The sequence below is a fragment of the Magallana gigas genome, chromosome 7, assembly GCF_963853765.1.
Source record: "Magallana gigas chromosome 7, xbMagGiga1.1, whole genome shotgun sequence".
Classification (NCBI taxonomy): domain Eukaryota; kingdom Metazoa; phylum Mollusca; class Bivalvia; order Ostreida; family Ostreidae; genus Magallana; species Magallana gigas.
Window position 1 is genome coordinate 29,272,731 of NC_088859.1, and position 25,283 is coordinate 29,298,013.

At 34.5% G+C, this 25,283-nt stretch overlaps 1 protein-coding gene across 2 annotated transcripts in view; it reads right to left on the minus strand.

The window, feature by feature from the left end:
- LOC117684422 (uncharacterized) overlaps nt 1-25,283 on the minus strand; it is a 339,336-nt gene that overhangs the window by 231,673 nt on the left and 82,380 nt on the right. For both annotated transcript variants that reach the window (XM_066067796.1, XM_066067795.1), the window contains exons 31-33: nt 9,320-9,562; nt 8,889-9,154; nt 8,502-8,636 (exon numbers count right to left, since the gene is read on the minus strand). In XM_066067796.1, coding sequence (XP_065923868.1) covers nt 8,502-8,636; nt 8,889-9,154; nt 9,320-9,562 — 644 coding nt within the window. The remainder of the gene's footprint in view (nt 1-8,501; nt 8,637-8,888; nt 9,155-9,319; nt 9,563-25,283) is intronic.

Genomic DNA, 25,283 nt, shown 5'->3' on the forward strand with positions numbered 1-25,283 from the left:
TTCTTTTTAAATTTATTACTAAGTATGTAATAAATATAATAATACATACCCTTTTCCATATCACAGCTTGTATCAGCCCTCGACCAATATCATCACTCGGGCCTTCGGCCCTCAGGCTGATATTGGAGTCTCGGGCTGATACAAGCTGTGATATGGAAAAGGGTATGTATTATTCTCTATATATCCTTTTTATAAACCGATATCATATTAATCAATATTGTATGATACAATATTATATAATATTACAATATCATACGATACAATTTCATGTGATATAATTCTATCGAACAGAAACCAATATCATATTATACAATATCGCATGATACAATATGATAGAATATACAAAATTGTATCATAGCATACAATATTATATTTTGCAATATTTTATTGAATATTTTCATGCAATAAAATAACAAATTAATAATACAATATAATATTATACAATATTGTATCATAATAAACAATACTATACATAACAATATCATGATACAATATCATAAAATATAAAAAAAATTGATACAATATCATATTAAATCATATAACTTTTTATAATATAACATATGATATTATATTGTATCATTTTAAACAATATTGTTTCATATCATACAATACTATATCATAGGAAAAAGTTATATCATTTATTAACAAACACATCTATCTATTGAGCAGGTTTGAGTGAGGTAGGAGATTTCTTGAGCATCTTTGATAATCGAGATCAGGCTCTGCATCTGAAGCAACCTCTGCATTTCATTTATTATATAGTTTAATCAACTATGCAAGCTGTCATTTATAAAACATGTGACCTGTTCCAAAAAACTAAACCTCATCCAGCATCCGAAACCTATGGCTTAGATTCAGCATTCAAGCCTGTCAGGTGCATCAGTATCATAAGACACATCATCCATGCAGGTTTAGTGAAGTTCAGACCAGTAATAACTAAGATATCATCATCAGAGGGCACTAGCGATTAAAACCTTAACCTCCTCCAGCATCCGCAACCTATGGCTTAGATTCAGCATCCATGCCTGTCAGGTGCATCTGTATCATAAGACACACCATCCATTCAAGTTTGGTGAAGTTAGGACCTGTTATAACTAAGATATATTTTTTAGCATCCTTGATGATGGAGATCAAGCTCTGCATCTGAAGCTACCTCTGCAATTCATTCATATTACAGTTTAATCAACTATGCATAGTACTAATATGTTTTACGGTGCTACCGTTCTGGCGAGCGCAGCAAGAATTACACATACCTTGCATCATTGTCAACTTATAGTTTTATTTAGGTATCAACGAACGTCAAAGAATTTTTGAGAGAGTATTGCTCTACAATAAGTATGCCAAAGGTACTAATTTTTATGGTTATGATACATACAGCGCAACCCCCTACCCAGAGAGAGAGAGAGAGAGAGAGAGAGAGAGAGAGAGAGAGAGAGAGAGAGAGACCGGTTCCTGTTTGTAGGTGTGTAATTTCCCACTTTTAAATTTGATGGTCTGACTATATGCAATATCTACATATTTTTTTTAAATGTTTATTTTTTCATTTTATTCCTTTTTATTTAGTTCAAAATATCCTATTGTTTATTTCCTCCCTTCTCATATACTTACCTGCCTACTGTACATGCATGCACAATTAGCTTAAAAATGGATCGATATGACAGTAAAGTATGGCTCTTGCTAGTAAATATACATAAAATCTCTATATTAAAAAAAAAGAAAACAAATCATATGTCAATGAGGCAGGTATCGCAGTCTATACTGAAATAGCAGTACACTCATTACAGATGTTTGATCCACCTCTAAATTTATCGCGGGAAATATAGCGCGAGTGCACTGTGACGTCATCCATGACTTTGTTCGTCTTTGTTTACGTTTCTCGACTCGATACGGAGGTATGGAAGCATGTAACAAATCTTTTGAGTCTCGCCAAAGCATATGCGGTACTCAAAACGTGTCTTCAAACTTTAAGTCACCGTAAATTACGAGTTTAAAGTCGGCCATTTTTGGCATAGCACCACGGGTGAAAACATTAGAGAGCATTATGGGACGTAGACAACAAATTTTGTTTGATGAACTGTAGGTTTAGCTTGTTCTTTTTCCCGTGCACACTGGTTCTTAGAGCTCGCTTCGCTCGCCGGCGCTGCGCGCCGGCGAGCTGCGCTCGCTATTATCTATAAAACATGTTACCTGTTCCAAAAAACTTAACCTTATCCAGCATCCGAAACCTATGGCTCAGACTCAGCATTCAAGCTTGTCAGGTACATCAGTATCATAAGACGCACCATCCATGGAAGTCTGGTGAAGTTAGGACAAGTAATAACTAAGATATAATCATTAGAGGACACCTGCTCAAAAAACTTTAACCAGCTCTAAAAACCTTAACCTCCTCCAGCATCTGAAACCGATAGCTCAGATTCAGCACTCAAGCCTGTCGGGTGCATCAGTATCATAAGACACACCATCAATGCAACTTTGGTGAAGTACGGACCAGCAGTAACTTAGAGTTTGCTATCAAAGGGCACCTGCAACAAAAACTTTAACCTGCTCTAAAAACCTTAACCTCCTCCAGCATCCGAAACCTATAGCTCAGATTCAGCACTCAAGCCTGTCTGGTGCATCAGTATCATAAGACACACCATCCATGCAAGTTTGGTGAAGTATGGACTAGCAGGAACTTAGATATTGCTATCAAAGGGCACCTGCAACAAAAACTTTAACCTGCTCCAACAACCTTAACCTCCTCCAGCATCTGAAAGCATCCAAGTCTTTCAAGTCCATTAGTAGGTCCAGATGCATCATCCATGCAAGTTTGGTGAAGATAGGACAAGTAATTTCTTAGATACAGGACCTGCAACAAAAACTTTAACCAGGTCCGGACGCCGACGCCGAGGGTATAGCATAAGCTCCCGTTGACTTCGTCTCGGTGAGCTAAAAATAACTGACTGCACGAAATAATCATAATTATGTCAGACTCAATCTCCTCTAGGACACAATGTAGCTGTTTCTTTTAGCTAATGTAATGTTGTACATTAACAGTGTAATTATTTACTCAGGGTTTGAGTTCTCAAATTCGGATTGTTAGAAAGTACAATGTCATGAGTAAAACTTGTTCTAAGCACAAAAAGTATTTATGAAATGAATTATTATTGACATAATATTCAATATTTTTACTTTATCATGAAATTAAGCTCAAACAAAAATAAACTATTAGCGAAACAGAGGAAATTTGGACTAAATTTTGTAGATTTTGCTTTCCTCTTAAACATTTTGACAGTACTCTAATATTAAAAGTTAAGATTTTATAATTTAGTCTATATAATTTTGCATAATCGCCGTTGGTTTTACCTCAATTATTTTAAAACTCAATTGAATGAACACGAATTGTAAAAATATTGAAGAAGTGAAAAGCTGTCAATGTAACAATGTATCAATCCATGTTAACCTGTATCCAGTGAAATGGAGTACCCTATATGCAATATTTTGTCAAAAAATGACTAAGTTCAAAAGCTGGTATTTTTTTCATAAATTATCGGAAATCAAAATTCTAGCAATATGCACACCTCTAATATATGTACAATTGATCTGCGAAAGAACAACTTCCTATCTTAAAACATAGGTAATCATAGATTACAAAGCTCACAGAGACGAGACATCACCCTTATGAGACTTCACCATTATGAGACCACCTTTATCATATTAAATGAAATCATACTTTATAATCTTCGATATTCATGGATTCTGTTTTGACACAATATCGTATATCATCTGTTAAAAAAATTGTATGATAAACATATGTTCATATGTTAATCAATACAATAATATAAAATTAAATATTGCATCCTATCATGTTTGCAACATATATCATATAATACAATAAAATACCATAAAAACGATGATGAGATATGATACGTATGATATGACATTGTATTGTGTTATATGTTATTGTATTTGATCACATAATACAATATCATAATATATAAAAAACAATATAGTATTATATTACAATATCATATTACATAATACATCATAACATTGAAACATATGATATTATATTGTATAATATAGTATGATATTGTATGATACTGTATCATTTTTGATACATAAAATGATATTGTATCATATGATACAATATAATTAGATACAACATTGTATCATATCAAATATTATGTGATAAAGTAAAATATTATATAATACAATATTATATTATATATATTGTATCATATGATACAATAATATATTTTAAATATCATACAATACAATTTCATGTGATGTGATAATATATTATATTATAAACCAATATCATATTATACAATATTGTATGATACGATATCATATAATATTACAGTATCATATTAATATACACTTTCATGTGTTATAATTCTATATTACAGAATCTTGTATCATATTATATAAATAGTGCCTGTTTGGGAGGGTAACAGTTGAAATTGACACCCCGAGAAAACCATTGTCAACCGACGCGAAGCGGAGGTTGACAATGGTTTTCGAGGGGTGTCAATTTCAACTGTTATCCTCCCAAACAGGCACTATTTATTTTGTTATACTGAATGTCTTTTTTAAAATTTTTAAGAACATTTTACTGCTTTTATATAGGAATAACGTGAATTCTACAGCGAACCGTACGCGCATAATTTTCGCGCATGTAATATTTTTTAATGTTACCCGTTGCCAAGTGCGTTGCTAACGCTGAGGGTAATAGTAAATATTATTAACTGCGTCTTAACCAATCAGATTTCAGTATTTAACATGAAAGTATAACAATATACAATATCGTATGATACAATATTATAGAATATACAATATTGTATCATAGGATACAATATTATATAATGCAATATATTATGTAATCATATCATGTGATAAAATAATAGATTAGTAATACAATATAATATTATACAATATTGTATCATAATATACAATACTATACATAACAATATCATGATACAATATCATAACATAAAATATCAAAAAAATTGATACAATACCATATCGTATCATTTAACTTTTTTTAATATTACATATGATATTATATTGTATCATATTAAACAATATTGTTTCATACCATACAACACTATATCATACGAATCATGTTATATCATTTATCAACAAACACATCTATCTATCGAGCAGGTTTGAGTAAGATAGGAGATTTCTTTAGCATCCTTGATAATGGAGATCAGGCTCTGCATCTGAAGCAACCTCTGCATTTCATTTATAATATAGTTAAATCAACTATGCAAGCTATCATCTATAAAACATGTGACCTGTTACAAAAAAACTAAACCTCATCCAGCATCCCAAACCTATGGCTCAGATTCAGGATTCAAGCCTGTCAGGTGCATCAGTATACATAAGACGCATCTCCATGCAAGTTTGGTGAAGTTCAGACCAGTAATAACTATAAGATATCATCATCAGAGGGCACTAGCTATTAAAACATTAACCTGCTCCAGCATCCTTAACCTTTGGCTCAGATTTAACATCCATGCCTCTCAGGTGCATCTGTATCATAAGACACACTATCCATTCAAGATTAGACCTGTAATAACTAAGATATATTTTTTAGCATCCTTGATAATGGAGATCAAGCTCTGCATCTAAAGCTTCCTCTGTGATTCATTCATATTACAGTTTAATCAACTATGCAAGTTTAAAATAATACTATTATCTATTAAACATGTGACCTGTTCCAAAAAACCATATCCAGTATCTGAAACCTATGGCTCAGACTCAGCATTCAAGCCTGTCAGGTGCATCAGTATCATAAGATACACCATCCATGGAAGTCTGGTGAAGTTAGGACAAGTAATAACTAAGATAATCATCAGAGGGCACCTGTTTCAAAAACTTTAACAAGCTCTAAAAACCTTAACCTCCTCCAGCATCTGAAACCGATAGCTCAGATTCAGCACTCAAGCCTGTCTGGTGCATCAGTATCATAAGACGCACCATCCATGGAAGTTTGGTGAAGTTAGGACAAGTAGTAACTAAGATATAATCATCAGAGGGCACCTGCAACAAAAACTTTAACCAGCTCTAAAAACCTTAACCTCCTTCAGCATCCGAAACCTATAGCTCAAATTCAGCACCCAAGCCTGCCTGGTGCATCAGTATCATAAGACGCACCATCAATGCAAGTTTGGTGAAGTACGGACCAGCAGTAACTTAGATATTGCTATCAAAGGGCACCTGCAACAAAAACTTCAACCTGCTCCAACAACCTTAACCTCCTCCAGCATCTGAAATTTAGGACTCAGATTGAGCATCCAAGTCTTTCAAGTCCATAAGTAGGTCCATATGCATCATCCATGCAAGTTTGGTGAAGATAGGACAAGTAATAGCTTAGATACAGGACCTGCAACAAAAACTTCAACCAGGTCCGGACGCCGACGGTATAGCATAAGCTCCCCCTGACTTCGTCTCGGTGAGCTAAAAATGTAGGAATAGTTATCCATACAATGAGGGTACTGTATATGCAATATTTTGCCAAAAAATGACTAAGTTCAAAAGCTGGTATTTTTTTGATAAATTATCAGAAATCAAAATCCTAGCAATATGCACACCTCTGATATATGTACCATTGATCTGCAAAAGAACAACTTCCTATCTTGAGAACTGTAGGAGTTATCTGTACAATGAGGGTACCCTTTTGGCAGCCGCCCGCCCACCGACCATTTGCACCATTTTAATAACTGGGTTTTCCCGTTTGAAAACCCGGTTTAAAATGCTTAAAAACGATAAAAGACACAAATCTCAAAATTTTGATCATTGACCTCATATAAATTTTATGCCAACAAAATAAGGCTAATATAAGAAAATTAATACTATAAATGTTTTTGTATTATCATATATCATTAAATTTTTTGTAAAATTGAATCAAAAAAGGTAGGAATTTTAAAACTGATAGAGGAAATTCGGACTGGAATATTTTTAAAAATTGTCGCTGAAATCTTAATGCTTTGTATCTATTTTAAGTGCCCTACCATTCATAAACTGTATTTCATTGTTTAAAGTGTTTATTTATTTGTAATAGCGAGCGAAGCGAGCTCTAAGAACCAGTGTGTATAGGAAAAAGAACAAGCTAAACCTACAGTTCATCAAACAAAATTTTCTGTCTACGTCCCATAATGCTCTCTAATGTTTTCACCCGTGGTGCTATGCCAAAAATGGCTGACATTTAACTTGTAATTTACAGTGTCTTGAGCTTTGAAGACACGTTTAGAGTACTGCATATGCTTTGGTGAGACTCAAGAGATTTGTTACTTGCTTCCATACCTTCGTTTTGAGTCGAGATACGTAAACAAAGGCGAACAAAGTCATGGATGATGTCACAGTGCTCTCGCGCTACATTTCCCGCGATAAATTTAGAGGTGGATCAAACATCTGTATATTGCGTGCATTAGCTATTTCAGTATAGACTGCGATACCAGCCTCATTGACATATAATTTGTTTTTAACTTTTTTTAATTTAGAGATTTTATAAATATATACTAACAAGAGCCATACTTTACTGTCATATTTATCTATTTTTAAGCTTATTGTGCATGCATGTACAGTAGGCAGGTAAGTATATAAGTAGGAAGGAAATCATAAACAATAGGACATTTTGAACTAAATAAAAAGGAATAAAGAGAAAAAATAAACAGTTAAAAAATTTATGTAGATATTGCATAGAGTCAAACCATTAAATTTAAAAGTGGGAAATTACACACCTACAAACAGGGACCATGCACACACTCCTCTCTCTCTCTCTCTCTTTCTCTCTCTCTCTCTCGGGAGAGGGGTAGGGGGTTGCGCTGTACATGTATGTATCATAACCATAAAAATTAGTACCTTTGGCATACTTATTGTAGAGCAATACTCTCTCAAAAATTCTTTGACGTTCGTTGATACCTAAATAACACTAGGTTGACGATGATGCAAGGTACATGTATGTGTAATTCTTGCTGCGCTCGCCAGAACAGTAGCACCGTAAAACATATTATTTTTACAAATAAAAAAAATCTCAATCATAGTGTAAAAATTTATTGGATTTTTCTTGATTTTTCAGAAAATATTTAATGGCCATTAACTCAAAAAGTAGGTCATTATTGACCTACTTTTTTGAAAGTAAAAAATAAAACAACATTCAACAGTCTATAACTTACAATAGATGGTTTTTCATTATCATCAGTGGATTTTATTTTCATTCTGAGTAAACATCATCCTTAACAATATAGTTTAGTGAATTATACATACTTTTTATAATCAATTTATCAATTAGTTAAAAGAAAGATGTAAATATAAACAATGAAATGCTTTCGTTGATGATTCATATCATTATGCAGGTTACATATTTTTCTTGCAATGTTGCCTATTCATATTCTGCATGAATTACAAAAGAAAGCTTTTTTTGTTTAAATAAACCTCTTAGTCTACATTACTGATTTAGTGATATGAAAACTTCTTTGTAAGCTACACAATTAATCTAAATTCCTGCATACCTGATTTGTAGCTACTCTCCTGTATGGTGGCACCTTGTGGGATGGGTTCAGTCCAGGTCACAGAGGTCAGTCTGTCAGCTGACACCTTGTACACGTTAGAGGGGCATGGTGTCTTAAAAACTGGGAACTTCTTGTCTGAAAAGTAGCAATATTGCATATATTATTCAATTTTTTTAACTTGACACAATATATTTAACCTGACACAGAATTAAGGCGAAAAAATATAGAATACAGGTATGATAAATGCTATCATACACTCTTCAGCAATTAATTTTTAACTGAGACATCAGATTTTCAGGACCAATAATACATTAATTCAAACTAAGAATTATTAAGTGCCACTATTACACCCTTTCTCCTATTTTTTCTCCCAGAAAGTCCACTTACTATGGGCGAGACAGTTAGCTCCAGTGCAGGGTTTCTGGGCACTTGATGGATACACCGGCTTCACACCGCGGTGGTAGACAAACTCATTCCAGCGTAAAATGGACCCACTGAATACCTTTCGTGGATCAGGGATTAGCTGGGGCATCTCATTTTCGAAGCTTAGCCCTCGGTTGTAAATATTGAGCTGGCTAACATAGCCTCGGAAACCACCATTTACTTTTGGCATGATTGTGCTGTCAAAGTCTGCACCAAGAGTGACCCATATACTGGAAGGAAAATAATTCCTACTATTGCAAGTGTGTCAGCATTAGTTTAATCCACTACACTGAAGATAAATTGCTCTTGAAAAATACACATTATTCAAAAAACATATTATTTAACAAACACATTATTTTACAAATGTAGTGATGGTAAAATCCAGAGTCAATTACTTTTGGGCCATCATTGATGTGTAGGGGGTGGTGGGAATCTGACTCTGTCTCAGACTGTTGACCACCAAGTCAAACCCATTGTCCTTGTTCCAGGACACCACCACAAAGTTCCATTGTCCGTCAGTGACCGTCTGCTGTTGGTAGGCGGCCCTCTGTGGATTCTGACCATTCTGGTTGTAGACGACCAAACCTTGGTGGTCCAGGGACAGGAACTTTGTCACACCGGCCAGGCTGTTGGCAGACCTGTACACAGGAGACAACCATGTATGTACATCAAATCATAAGTTAATGCCATTTAAACATTTTCTAACAGGCATGATACAAATTATCCCTCTGAACACCTTTGAGTAATCAAAGAATAGATTACTGGTAGATGACACAGAAAGTAAACATGTTAAGTATGCACATGGATAAAGAGAAATAAGGCTAAATAAAATTGAAATTACGGTTCTCAGGCCCGCGCGCATCCGTTTTGAGGGTGCCACATTGCAAATTTTATTGCATTTTCAATAAAATAAAAAGTTAATAATGCGGAGACCTATCCAGAAAAAAAAAGTTCCCGCTTTCGGTTTTTTCATTCATCGGAACTCCTCGTGTCTTACCAATATCTATTGCATAGTTTTACTTTTGCTTATGATGCGCAGCCTCCGGTGTAGTCTTAATCATTAAGACGCTTATTTTCGTATGGTGTAAAAACTTTATGATCCAAACGTCACGATGATATAGACGATACTAGTGAAAATGTGGTCGATGGAAATTTTTGACTTATAACGAATCAATATGTCTGCTGTTTCGATTTGTATTCGCCATGGAGCCCTTTTAATTCTACTGTGGACTATCATCGAGGGTTTTTCCGATGGATGTTCTTTGTTAGACATCTACGAGGGCGTGAAATCGATGAAATTCGATTTAGAAAGTTGGACCTTCCCAGAAAAATTACTGGGTGCCTCCGTTTCTGTGTCAGTTGGTAAAAACAAGAACGATTTGGACGCCGCGATTATAACCAACAAAGTAGCATCAACAATTCCAATTTTTGGCCATTACATACGATTCTCGCTTTCTGAAACAAAGCAACAGAAATACAGAATATCAGAAAGAGGAAAGACCCACACGAAATATCAACGATGTTTTAGTTTCAAATGCTCGTAAACTGCAGCTACCAGAACCATTTTCTGAAGATGCGAAAATAACAAACAACAAGAGAGTAGTCTACAACAAGATATTATACTTACTAGGAAATGCAGGTTTGGGGTTTACACCAATGACATTGAATGAAGGTAAAGATTTTATCAATGCCTTAACAAATTGCATCTGGGTGATAGATCCATTTATTGACACTCTTAGGGAGCGTTGTTTTGCTATGCCAATTTTGTTTGAAAATCTTTTGGGTTACAATGTTCCTGAAAACCACAAACATAAGAAAGGTGAATTGAGTCAATCAACTCTGCTTTCCTTAGCAGGCCATTTGGATGCATGTTTAGAGAAACCTTGGATTTCTAAAGTAAGGTGGGCACCTATCAAAGTTGCTACTCAAACATTATCAGATAGCATGCACAAGTATATTGATTATTTGAAGAAGAAAGCAGAACAAACTAGAGGTACTGTGAGCAAGCTCACAATTGATACCCCCCGCTAAGAAAAAAATCATAACGCGTGTATTTTTGCTATTATAGAAAATATTGGATGAATCTATTTCACTGACCATTTTCTATAAATAACAACTGCTCTATTTTTTAAAACTGTTAATGCTAATAGGAGTAAACAAACCAATTTCTATCCTTTAATTCCATTTTATTTTAAGTTAACTGTTAATGCATGCGGACATTTGCATCCTTCCTTTAACAACCATGACTCTAATCAAACTTGAATCAAACGAAATCCACATGTCAAGCAGCCATTTAATATTTAAACATTTTGAATTATTGGTATACTAAGCCCGATTTTTTCCTAAATTTTTTTTCCACACATTTTTTTTTCCAAATAAAAATTTCATCGAGGCAGGCCATTTTCAGAGAGATGGGGATGAAAATCTAAAAATAATTTTATGTGGCCTGAGAAGAGCAAGCTTTGTGTCAAATTTTAGCTTCTAATATTTCCATTAATACAAGAAATGACACAGACAAAATTTAGCATTTTCGAAACAATGACCTTGAACTTCCTCAATTGACCTTGGGTCAAGGTCATGACACACCCTTAAGTCATAAGCAATATTTGTGTGAAGTGAAGTGAACATTCAATGCTTCTCCATTAGGAAGATATGGACTGGACACGAATTTTGCATTTTTTCTGCCAGTGACCTTGACCTTGCACAAATGACCTTGGGTCAAGGTCATGACACACCATTAGGTCATAAGCAATCATTGTGTGAAGTAAGAACTTCCAATATTTCTCCATTAGAAAGATATGGACCGAATACGAATTTTGCATTTTTTCTGCCAGAGACCTTGACCTTGCACAAATGACCTTGGGTTAAGGTCATTACACACCCTTAGGTCATAAGCAATCTTTGTGTGAAGTAAGAACTTCCAATGTCAATGTTTCTCTATAGGAAAGATATGGACCGGACACGAATTTTGCATTTTTTCTGCCAGTGACCTTGACCTTGCCCAAATGATTTTAGGTCATGGTCATGACACACCCTTAGGTCATAAGCAATCTTTGTGTGAAGTAAGAACTTCCAATGTTTCTCCATAAGAAAAATATGGACCGGACACGAATTTTGCATTTTTCTGCCAGTGACCTTGACCTTGCCCGAATGACCTTGGGTCAAGGTCATGACACACCCTTAGGTCATAAGCAGTCTTTGTGTGAAGTAAGAACTTCCAATGTTTCTCCATAAGAAAGATATGGACCGGACACGATTGCACAGACAGACGGACAGACAGACAGACAGACTGACAGACGGACGGACGGACAAGGTGATTCCTATATACCCCCCAAACTTTGTTTGCGGGGGGTATAATGAATCAGAACAGACAACTTATGTTTCCTGTGAGAAGCATGGATGAAACTAAGAGTGTAACTGTCATACGACCTAGCTATGTTGTTAAGCCTGGGGCCGCGTCTTGTTATAGAGCTCTTGTAGACTCTGTTCAAAAGCTAGAAATATACAAGCCAATCTGTTTGGATGAATACACACCACAGAACACAAGAGAACGACGATATTTTTTAGACAATATGAAGCATGGATTACCTTACAAATGTGTTCATTTGAAATTTAGTGCAGGCAATAACCTTGAATCACACAATTTTCTGTGGAAAATTCCAGGTGGGGTTTCAGAAACAGATAGTGATGTTATGCAAAAGAACTCTGACGTCATACAAAACTTGAGCAAAGACCTTCCAGAATATCACACTCGTGCGATGAGAAAAGCATTTATGAGTAAGGCCTCTTTACTGTGCAGTTTGAAGACAAGTGATGCAAGATACATTTACAAGTCTTTAGCAGGGGATTGCAGTTTGGCAGAAAATGAGACAGAAAAAGCAGTAGACTTAAGAGTGCAACAGGCTTTTGAAATGGAAGATCCGGATATAATTACAGATCTTAGACACCATAACACAGGGCAACCTTCCAGATATGAAACTTTTTTTAACCATGCTAAGCAGTACTTAGAAAATGTTGTAGAAACTGCAGTTGATGAACGCAGACATGACCAGTTCACACATATGGCCCAAGCTATGTCCGTTCCAGATCTCCTACGTCAAGTTAAGGAAATTTGCCCAGAAAATACTCCTATTCCATCCGAACAATGGCTGCGCTTACAGTTTGCTCCAAAAAACCCTTCAGCTGTTACCTCACTGCAGTTCACTGGAAATCTAAAAGTGAAATTTCAAGTCCAAAGTCGACAGCTTCGAAAGTCGCATATTGATCTCCATTATGCATCAGCGACATTTAGGTATCTGAAAGAGTTTGCAGTCAAGTTTAGAGACTTTTGTGTTCTTGTGGCTATGGATGATAAACACCACTGCAAAGTTGGAGAACCAGGACACCCAGTGGCAGCAGTGGAGAGGGGAAAGAGATTTGTTGTTGGTGCAGATCAAGTCTTTGCTGTCTCTGATCATGATTTCACCAAATTCAGTATTGTGCCAAGTGTAACAATGTTGATAGATATACCAGAATCTGTGAATGAAGGGTCCTTCTATAGAGGCCAAGTTTATGTTGGTGTGAAGGATTTAGTGTTGGAACCTTCCAGTCCCCTGCATCATATTACAGAGCTGAAGGACATTTTGACCAATGAAGAACTGACAAAGCCAATATTGTGTCTTTATACAGATGGTGGTCCAGATCACAGACTTACCTACCTTTCTGTCCAACTGTCCATCATTTGCTTATTATGACATGATTGTAGCAGCTAGGACACCACCAATGGCATCTTGGAAAAACCCACCAGAACGTGTTATGTCCATATTAAATTTAGCACTTCAAGCTGTTGGTTTAATGAGGAAAGAAACCTCAGCAGAAACTGAGCAGAAATTGAAATCAGCCAGTGGACTTCAGCAGCTTAAGGACGTTGCAAAAAATCCAAAATTCCGCGAGGACATGGTTGACTCGATTAAACCAGTAAAGGTAATATTTGGTTGTTGAAATTTCAAAATATAAATACTGGTGACATTAGAATTAAGAAATATTTAAATAGACATATTTAATAATTAATTTGTTTTACTTATGTAGGTACTTCTGTCTCAGCTTTTCAAGCGACTCTGCCTAAAAGAGAAACAATTCAAGTTGTTCACTGCTTCTTCAGAAGAAAAAATGGAAGACCTTTGGGGAGAATTGGGCAAGTTTGGAAACCTACCTGTTGGAAAAAAGCAAATTGAGTTGAAGCAAAGTTTGAAGGATTGGTATGTATAAAATTTACAAATCATTTACTTTCCAAGATAAAAAAAAAAACCCTCAACATTCAATATTTTTACAAGGCATAAAGTTTTTACATTAAAGTGGAAATTTCATTTTTATGCATGATTTCAGATTTTGTATTGACTGTTTTATCAAGTATTTAATATTATAAAACCAATGCTCTATTCAAAACAGGAAATATTTGGTGAGTTTATATTTAATGTGTTGTAATAGCCAGTCTATTTCTAAGGCACAGCTAATCTTGTGTGGTGATCATTGTATTTTGTACATGCACTGTGTGTAGCTTCAAGTATAGATGGGATTCCTTTTGTAACATATTCTGTATACCTATATTAAAGATGAAGGTCTTTTTACTGGTATCTGCTAACTTTTATTGTCCACTAAGCTCCATTAACTCATAACTTCATTCAACTGCCATGCTAGCTGACACTACATATTCATTGACAGTGGTTTAATGTATTAAACATTGTGCATACCTCATGTTTATTATACTCTGCTATTTAATTTTTCATATATTTCTTTCTCCCTTCTATAGTAACATTTGTACACACTTTGTTTCTTTACACTGAAAGACAAAAAACAATAACCAGAAACTGTTCTAGCATTGTAAATGTATTTGGTATTTGTTTAATTTTAATTCAGATGTTCAACTTTGTAGCCCAAAACTTGCAGAGTTTATTGATTACTGCTGTGTATCCAGGACTTACTTCTTTACTGTGAAGAAATGTGGTTCTAGTGACTGTCAGATATGTTTAATCCCCAAGATTGCCTATTGATATTTTTAGCCAGTTACACAACTTTCCTGATCCAGTGCAAGGTATTTTAGAGTGAATATCATACCGGGTATATGTCATTTTAAGTTTTGTAAAGTGGTTTGGTATTGTTATTTATTTTTAAATGATTGACATTTATTTTAGGAGAAGAAGGCCACTACAAGGAGTTCAATGAGGTTTTTGGAACCAATACTACAGATGAACACTGTCCTTCTCTATCAACAAAACAAGCACAATCAACTGCAAGCAGTCATGGAATTCCATTCATTCCATCTGCTCAGCCTGCTAAAACAGTGAAACAAACAGTAACTTGCATAGATTGCCAGAAACCCAGAGTCATATATAGTGCTACTAAACTTGGTGCCCAAGAAAGTGCCTTGCTTACCAAAATCATTGGACTTTATCAGTTTTCATGTGGGTCCGAACTTCAGGAATTAAAACCTGAGAACCCCGAGAAAGCACCTCGTATATGTGCTCTCTTGGAGAAAGTTTACGTGCGATCAAATTTGGGCTGTGTATCTTCAGTTGAAACCCCCTACTACAGCTCTGGTGCATTTCCCCCAATATATGTTTTCACTGTGGGACACAAGACCCAGACACAGAAGAAGGACAATACCCAATGTGTCCTGATTGTGTTGCTTCGCAACGACAGCCTCCGTTAAAGCGGAACAATATTCAAAAATTGAGATCAAAGAAGCAAAAAACAAAACTAGAAAACTGACCAGTCAGGAAGGGCCCCGCAATGACAATTAATATAGAGAAGTGAAAAAAACTTTGAATTCCATCCTCTTTATATTAACAATGATGAAAAATAAATGCCCGGCAGAAGATGTAAAGAACTGGAATATATAGGATCTCGTGATTTGTAGTTGGATATGATTTTCATCCAACAATTAAAGTGTTTTTTTCTTGAGCCTTAGTGAGGGAATAAAACACACAAGTTGGATAAAAATCATATTATACTACAAATCATATGAGATTCTATTTATCCCATGTTTTATACACCGCAATCAATGTTTATACTGTTTATAAAACTCTACATTATTTTACTTCATTATGCCTAGGCAAATCCCATTGTAAAGTCACAACTGTGGGATATCAAAAAAATATCCAATGAGTCATATCCACGGGATATAGTGGGTTAACATGGGATGAAATAAAATTTGTTAAAAAAAAAAAGAATTGATACCAATGCAATCATACCTAGGCTTTGCCTCTATTCAATAAATTATTATAAATCATTGTGTACGGTATTTTAACCAAAATAAAATATGAATATTATATTTTAAATCCATATTTCAAAGAATGTACACAATACTACACATCATTCAAAATTGACCTTAACTTCAAAACAAAGTTCATTTGCAGACACAGGCAGTGCAGTAATTAATCTCAATGTGACAGACAGAGATAAAGCTTAGGATTTTCTTCCTGTGGAAGGTTAATTTATCCCAAAGGACAAATATTGCACAGCCTTCCATGTATACAATGGTAACATTCTCAGCAGTTATCTCTCTTTGCCCATTCATTCTCAGCAGTTAACTCTCTTTGCCCATTCTTCTTATGCATAGTTAGGAATCTACCCCACCACCCCAGCTCCAAACCAGAAGACATAGAGAACCAAACTTAGCATCAAAATATGTATTTCTGCCTACTGAACTACCATACCAAATTTGAACTTGATTGGGCAACCATAAAAAAAGTTATTAGAAAAAAACAGAAAAATTGTGGACGGAAGAGTGACAGACGGACGGACAGAAGGACGGATGGACAGAAGGACAGACGGACAGAGTGATTACTATAGGGCACCCGCAAATCCTTGCGGGGCCCTAATAATAAAAACCAGTTCACATATAAAAGAGTTGATGTTTTTTATTTGACTTAAATATTAAACAGCATTGTTGTATTTTGAAAGATGGACTGTATTTTCTGAATGCTCATAGGTTTTTTTTAATCTGTTTAAATATTTAATAGATATCCTTTATTAAATAATTAAACAGCAACTTGAAAAAAAAAATCTTGTTTTTTAAATTTTACGTTGTTAATTTCTTTCTCAAATAAAAACAAGAGGCCCATGGGCCACATCGCTCACCTGAACAGCAGTTCCTTGTAACATTACATTTCGTAGCATATGCTTTTTCTATTTTAAACATTGAACCCCTTTCTGGGGACCCAGTTATGGTCCGAGGTTTATGGTTGGCTTGAACAACATAAATAGTAACATAGGAATTAAAATGTGTAGCACTGCGGTGGGACCGCACGTACACAACCTGAAAAAGAAGAGAAGAGTTCCACTTCAAGAGGAATAACTCTCAGACTATACAGAACATCAAGAAAGATAACTCTTGGTTCCACTACATTAGAGTTTACACAATTTGAGGATCCTTGCAAAGTAATCTCACAAACTGTAGCATTATAGTTCTCGAGAAAAAACTTTTTAAAAACATTTTCAATATATCTTTCTATGTTAAACTTTGAACCCCTCTTGGGGCCACAGTATTAGTCCAGTGCTAAAGTTTTAATTATTTGGAATCTACATTATTTAAGGATGCTTGCATAGTTACCTCACAAGCTGAAGCATTATAGTTCCCTAGAAAAAGATTTTTCAACATTTTCCCTCTATATTTCTATGCTAATTTAAACTTTGAACACCTCTTGGGGCCCCAGTATTAGATTGAGGTCACGGCTTTTTTAATTTCGAATCTACACTATTTAAAGGTGCTTTGTAGCAACCTCTAATGATACACCGTCCACTAATGATATAATGTTTCATTAGTGGTCAGGATGTTGACCACTAATGATATAATTTTATCATTAACGAACAACCTAACCGTCTGCTAATGATATAATTTCAGATTTGTATCATTAGCGGTCAAAAACCGTAACCTCTAATGATATGGAAAAAAACTGAGAAATAAGTACTACCTTGACCACTAATGATATATATTTGCACACATTTTCAATTGCATTAGTGGATGGATTTGAAACCTTTAATGATATAACATGATAAAAGATTTTATATATATATATATATATATATATATATATATATATATATATATATATATATATATATATATATATGGGTTTGTTAATTATAGATTAGAACAACAAGGAATATCAATTAAAGTTGGTTGAATTAAAACTATTTAAACAATAGGGATCATGTCGTTGTAACAAAGAATATTAGCCCAAGTTAAAAATTAGCCCGCGTTTCATTTTTCAACATTGATTATTGATTCGGGGTGGGGGTGGGGGTGGGGGGCTTTTTTAACGTTGAAAACTGAGACCAAAAGTCGTGAAATATATACCCGGATTTCATTTTTCCACATTGATTATTGATTTGGGATATTGGGGGAGGGGGGGGGGGGGGAGGAGGGGCGGGGGCTTTTCTAACGTTAAAACTGCGACCAAACGTCATTTTTCAACAGCTCAAAAAAAGGTTTTTTTTCTAATCTCTGATGACCTCACACGTTGAAAATTGACCAACTACAGGTTTTTGAACTGTCTCTGAAATGGAACTTGCTCTACCTAATTATTTTGTATCTGATAAAAAATTTCAGCTCCATGTTTTAATTCCTAATATTGTCCGATATTCATGCCAATATGGATTTTTGTTTTTGTTTGGGTTTTTTTCCCAGATAGCAACAGTTTGTTATTAAGACTAAGAACTCTGTCTCTTGTTGTTAAACTGTGTAGAAAGAGCTAAAAGGAATATATGTCAAACAACATCGTCTCAAGCCATGGTCCGGTGTCCGTTTATATATATATATATCTCTCCACCATGATCGTTCATGTTGACCGTGGTTTGCTAAGATTGTCAAACCAATACCGGCCGTTTATGTTATATTTCCGGTAAATCGATTCAACTTTAATTTATTTTGAGAAGTCATAATAATTAACTGACAGCATAATAATGAGCAGTTTTCATATTTTTATCAGACAAGTCGCGATCAGTGATTATTTAATTAATTCAACTTAACAATAACTTTTCTTAAACTTGCAAGATTAACAAAATTATGATTAATAAGCTACTTATCTTGATTTGACAGAAAAAAATATTGAAATGTGTTCAATACAGATACAAACACTACACAGAAACTTTTTCGTGGGTGTGTTTAGAGAGTATTGGACATTAACGAGGAATCTTGACCCGGGTTGAAATTTGACCCGGATATCATTTTTCAACGTTGAAAAATTGATACCAAAAGTCGTGAAATTATACCTGGGGTCAGTTTTCAACAGCTTGAAAAATATTTTTCAAACTTCTAAGGACATCGACACGTTGAAAACTGACCCTGTTGAAAATTGACTCCGACTTCAGAGTTTTGAACTGTCTTTGAACAGAAGTGTAACTTGCTCTTCACAGTTTAATTGTACATGTGTGTACTTAAAAGTTTCGGTTTCAAAACTTTAACTCTTTCATACTATCCGCTATATTTGCCGTCTTGGGTAATTTGACATTTCAAAGGTTGATTTTTCTGACTTCAATTATTTAATATTTCATTTGACTGAAAACGTGGTATGTAGCAACCTCTTTTATTATACTCTCATGTTAAAAACTGAAATCTGATTGGTTTAGACGCAGTTGATAATTTGTACTATTACCCTCAGCGTTAGCAACACACTTGGCAACGGGTAACACAACGAATTGTTACATGCGCGTAAATTATGCGCGTACAGTTCGCCGTAGAATTCACGTCATTTCTATACAAAAGCAGAACAATTTCTTTAAAATTAAGACATTCAGTATAATAGAATAAATAGTGCCTATTTGGGAGGATAACAGTTGAAATTGACACCCCTCGAAAACCATTGTCAACCTCCGCTTCGCGTCGGTTGACAATGGTTCTCTCGGGGTGTCAATTTCAACTGTTACCCTCCCAAACAGGCACTATTTATATAATGATACACTGTCCACTAACGATATAATGTTGCATTAGTGGACAGAATGTTGACCACTAATGATATAATTTTATCAAACCCGGGTCAATTTTCAACCCGGGTTAACATTTTTTGTTACACCGACATAATCACCATTGTTGAAGTAGTTTTAATTCAACCAACATTATTTCATATTCTTTGTTGTTCTAAGGTATAATTAACAAACCCACATATTTAACTTAACAATAAATTAGTGATTCAATTGTGCTACAGACCATAATAGCAAATAGTCTTGTGTTGTCTATGGTTTAATTTTAAAATTCTTCAGAAATATTTTTTTTACAAGCTAACCACTTTGAGTTTAATATACCCGGTAATCATTTTTGGTACAAGTTAACTATATCTGGTCAATCACTCACTTCCTGTCAGCCTTACTGACCAGTCCGGTCTCACTTTGTCAATCGTCTTCAATCTTGTTAGATGCGTGCCTCGAACCACTAAGTAAGTCTTTTTTATTGAAGTAATTGCTCAAATTTGTTAGTATTAAATTGTATTTTTGAAGTATAGTTACAGATGGAAATTTATTTTACAGATAAAACATTCTTAAAAGTATGGCACACCATTATGGTCTTTAAAGTAATTAACAGTTAAAGGTGTAAAGTTAAATTCTATATTTTCCTATTTAGTAATTTGTTATTTCTATTTGTTGTAGTTTTTTACCAATATTATCCATGACGGTAACGTTTCCACACAAAATAAAATATGAAACCCGTGTGACTTTTGTTTGCGTTGTGCAAGGTTAGCTATCTGCCTGCACCAGGCAGAATAAGTCTTATGAATTGGACCTTTTTCATGTTAATAAAATCCCGCTAAAAGTTTATCAATAATGTTTTAATATCGTAAAGATGCTTTTCTTCAAACTTTCTTCAACTAAAAATATTTAGCACAACTCCTTTTTGATTAATGATAATCAATTTGGATCTTCAAGTAAACAGACGAAGTCATAAATGGTATGTATTTTGTCTGTATGCGACTATTTCAGTTCAAGTAAAAAGGCAAAATATCAAGGTAATGTCAGAATGGTGTATTTTAAAGGACAAAATACATGTATATGATCAAATACCCCCCCCCCACCCCAAAAAAAAAATTAACCAATTCTTATGCAGTATCGTATGAAAATCAAATCAAATATATATATATATAATTAGGTCTTTCCACCTTTCAGGTGAAAGACCTTTTGTATTTCTTATGTTTTTTATTATTTTTTTTCTTCTCTTTTTTTCCAGGGACAGCTTTTTTATTTCTAGAGATATTGAAACAATTTTTTTCTCTATGTGATTGACCATTAAAAGTTATGGTACCAAATGACCCTTTGCTTGATAACTCCCAGAACTTACAAAGTAATTACCCTTGTGTACTAAAAGCATGTTATTGCTACTCCTCTGAAACTAAAAGAGATAGAGACTTGAAAATTTTACCAGTGTCTTCAGTACACTAAGAGGGTTCTTCAATCAATTCATACCTAAAGGATCCGAGGCCCCCTTCTAGTAATTATTGTCCCTGAATGTATTTTAATTTCTATTAAATCACTTTCAACTTTTTTATATTTTGTCACACAGACTTCGAACCACTTAGGATGGAAGCGTCTACCTTGGCCGAACAAAATGACATAAAGGTCAAAGGTCAAGGTCATTTGGAAATCCGTTAATTAACGAGTTTTTAGATCTCTTTTGTTTAAGGTGGTAGTGAAAATCTTTTTCATGGATGTAGTAGGACATCTTAAGACATTTTAAAATATAGCCCCTTGGCTCTTTCCTTTAAAAAGCTATAGAGTTATTGCCCCTATTGTACGAAATGCTTGTTATCGCTACTCCTCTTTAACCATAAGAGATAGAGACTTGAAACTTGTACGAATGTCTTCAGTACACTTAGAGGGTTCTTCAATTTATTCATACCGAAAGGATCTGAGGCTCCCTTCTAGTAGTTATTGCCCCTGAAAGTATTTACATTTCCATAAAATCACTTCCAACTTTTTTATTACTTATCATAGAGACTTCGGACTACTTGTGATGGAAGCGTCTACCTTGGCCGAACAAAATGACATAAAGGTCAAAGGTCAAGGTCATTTGGAAATCTCTAAAAGAATGAGTTTTTAGATCTCTTTTGTTTGGGGTGCTAGAGAAAAACTTTTTCATGGATGCAGTAGGACATCTTAAGACATTTCAAAATATAACCCATTGACCCTTACCATGTTACAATTATAGAGTTATTGCCCCTATTGTACAAAATGCTTGTTATCGCTACTCCTCATTAACCGTTAGATATAGAGACTTGAAACGTTTACTAATTATTCAGTACACTTGGACACTCCTTCAATTTATTCATACTGAAAGGGTCTCAAGTCCCTTTTTAGCAGTTATTGCCCCTGAAAGTTTCTAACATTTAATAAAAACACAAATAATTTCTGAGTCAATAATCATATATACATCGGACCACTTGGTATTGAAGTGTCTACCTTGTCAGATCAAAATGACATAAAGATCAAAGGTCAAGGTCAAGCAATAAAAAATTGCAAACTTAATCGTTTGACACTTTTTTATCAAAGTAACACAGAAAAAATACTTTATTCTATAAAAGCATCTTATTTCAAACATAAAAAACAATAATGTGGAAAGACCTCTAATTGTTCGAGAACAATTAGTCTACTAGTTTTATATTAAATTATATATTATATCATTAAAGGTTGCAAATCCATCCACTAATGCAATTAAAAATGTGTGCAAATGTGTATCATTAGTGGTCAAGGTAGTCCTTATTTCTCATTTTTTTCCCCATATCATTAGAGGTTACGGTTTTTGACCGCTAATGATATAAATCTAAAATTATATCATTAGCGGACGGTTAGGTTGTTCGTTAATGATAAAATTATATCATTAGTGGTCAACATCCTGACCACTAATGCAACATTATATCATTAGTGGACGTTGTATCATTAGAGGTTGCTACAGTGCTTACGTAGTTATCTGACAAATTGATGCATTGTAGTTCTAAAAAAGAAGATTTTTAAACATTTTCCATATATACCGGTACTTCTACATTTAACTTTAAACCCATCTTGGGTCCCTAGTATTAGTCCAAGGGTCACTATTTTAAAACTGTCGAACCTTCATTATCCAAGGTTGTATGCATGATAGTAATCTCACAAATTGAAGCATTGTAGTTCTCGAGAAGAAGATTTTTTAACATGTTACCTTTATATTTCTATAATAAACTTTGACCCCATCTTGGGGCCCCAGTATTGGTCTGGGGTCACGATTTTACCAATTAGGAATCTACATAAGCGAAGGATGCATGCATAGAAATTCCACAAACTAAAACATTGTAGTTCTTGAGAAGAAAATTTTGAAACTTTTCCTTTATGTTTTTTAAAATGTTTAAATTTTGAACCCCTCTTGGTGCCCATCAATTGTCCGGGAGTTACAATTTTTTGAATCTACATTATTTAAGGATGTACATGTATGCAAAGTAATATCCAAAACAGTTGCACTATAGTTCTTGAGAAGAAGATTTTAAAACATTTTCCTATATATGTTAAAATCTAAACCCCTACTGGGGCCCCAATTTTTGTTCGGGGGTCACGATTTTTACAATCTTCACTATATATACAACCTTTTGTGTATGTATTGGCATTTTTGGTGAAGTGGTTCTTGAGAAGAAAATTTTTAAACATTTTTCATATGTAGTTCTATGTTAAACTTTGAACCCCGCCTGGGGCCCCAGTTTTGGTCTGAGGGTCAGGATTTTTACAATTTAGAATCTTCATTATACATACAAGCTTTTGTGTAAATATTGGCATTTCTAGAGCAGTGGTTCTTGAGAAGAAGATTTTTTAAACATTTTCCATATGTAGTTCTATGTTAAACTATGAACCCCACCTAGGGCCCCAGTTTTGGTCCGAGGGTCACAATTTTTATAATTTAGAATCTTCACTATATATACAAGCTTTTGTGTAAATATTGGCATTTCTGGTGCAGTGGTTCTTGAGAAGAAGATTTTTAAAACATTTTCCTATGTATTTCTATGTTAAACTTTGAACCCCGCCTGGGGCCCCAGTTTTGGTCCGAGGGTCACGATTTTTACAATTTAGAATCTTCACTATATATACAAGCTTTTGTGTAAATATTGGCATTTCTGGTGCAGTGGTTCTTGAGAAGAAGATTTTTTAAACATTTTCCTATGTATTTCTATGTTAAACTTTGAACCCCGCCTGGGGCCCCAGTTTTGGTCCGAGGGTCACGATTTTTACAATTTAGAATCTTCACTATATATACAAGTTTTTTGTGTAAATATTGGCATTTCTGGTGCATTGGTTCTTGAGAAGAAGATTTTTTAAACATTTTCCATATGTAGTTCTATGTTAAACTTTGAACCCCGCCTGGGGCCCCCGTTTTGGTCCGAGGGTCACAATTTTTACAATTTAGAATCTTCACTATATATACAAGCTTTTGTGTAAATATTGGCATTTCTGGTGCAGTGGTTCTTGAGTAGAAGATTTTTTAAACATTTTCCTATGTATTTCTATGTTAAACTTTGAACCCCGCCTGGGGCCCCAGTTTTGGTCTGAGGGTCACAATTTTTACAATTTAGAATCTTCACTATATATACAAGCTTTTGTGTAAATATTGGCATTTCTGGTGCAGTGGTTCTTGAGTAGAAGATTTTTTAAACATTTTCCTATGTATTTCTATGTTAAACTTTGAACCCCGCCTGGGGCCCCAGTTTTGGTCTGAGGGTCACAATTTTTACAATTTAGAATCTTCACTATATATACAAGCTTTTGTGTAAATATTGGCATTTCTGGTGCAGTGGTTCTTGAGAAGAAGATTTTTAAAGACATGCACCCTATACTTACTGTTTCGCAATTATCTCCCTTTTGAAAAGGGCTGTGCCCTTTATTTTAACAATTTATAATCCCCTTTCCATAAGGATGCTTTGTACCAAATTTGGTTAAATTTGGCCCAGTGGTTTTTGAGAAGAAGTTGAAAATGTGAAAAGTTTACAGACGGACGGACAGACAGACAGACGGACGGACGGACGGACGGACGACGGACAACGGGTGATCAGAAAAGCTCACTTGAACCTTCGGTTCAGGTGAGCTAAAAAGCCTCCCTCATCTGTTTTTTTGCCAATAAAAAAAAAAAAAAACACCTCCCTCCCTCATCTATTTTTGCAAAATTTGGCCTGAGAACCAGAGAATTAATTTTATGTGGCCTAACAGATAAGGCAAAGTTTTGTTGGATCCCCAGTAAAATTATTATTATTTTTATCAATTTTCAAAGTTTCATTGAAGTAGGATATATAAAAAATATTCAGATAATGTTTGAGTCTCAGAGAGATGAAACAACAAAGTTTACATCTTTTGTAATGAATTATTATATGATTTAAACAA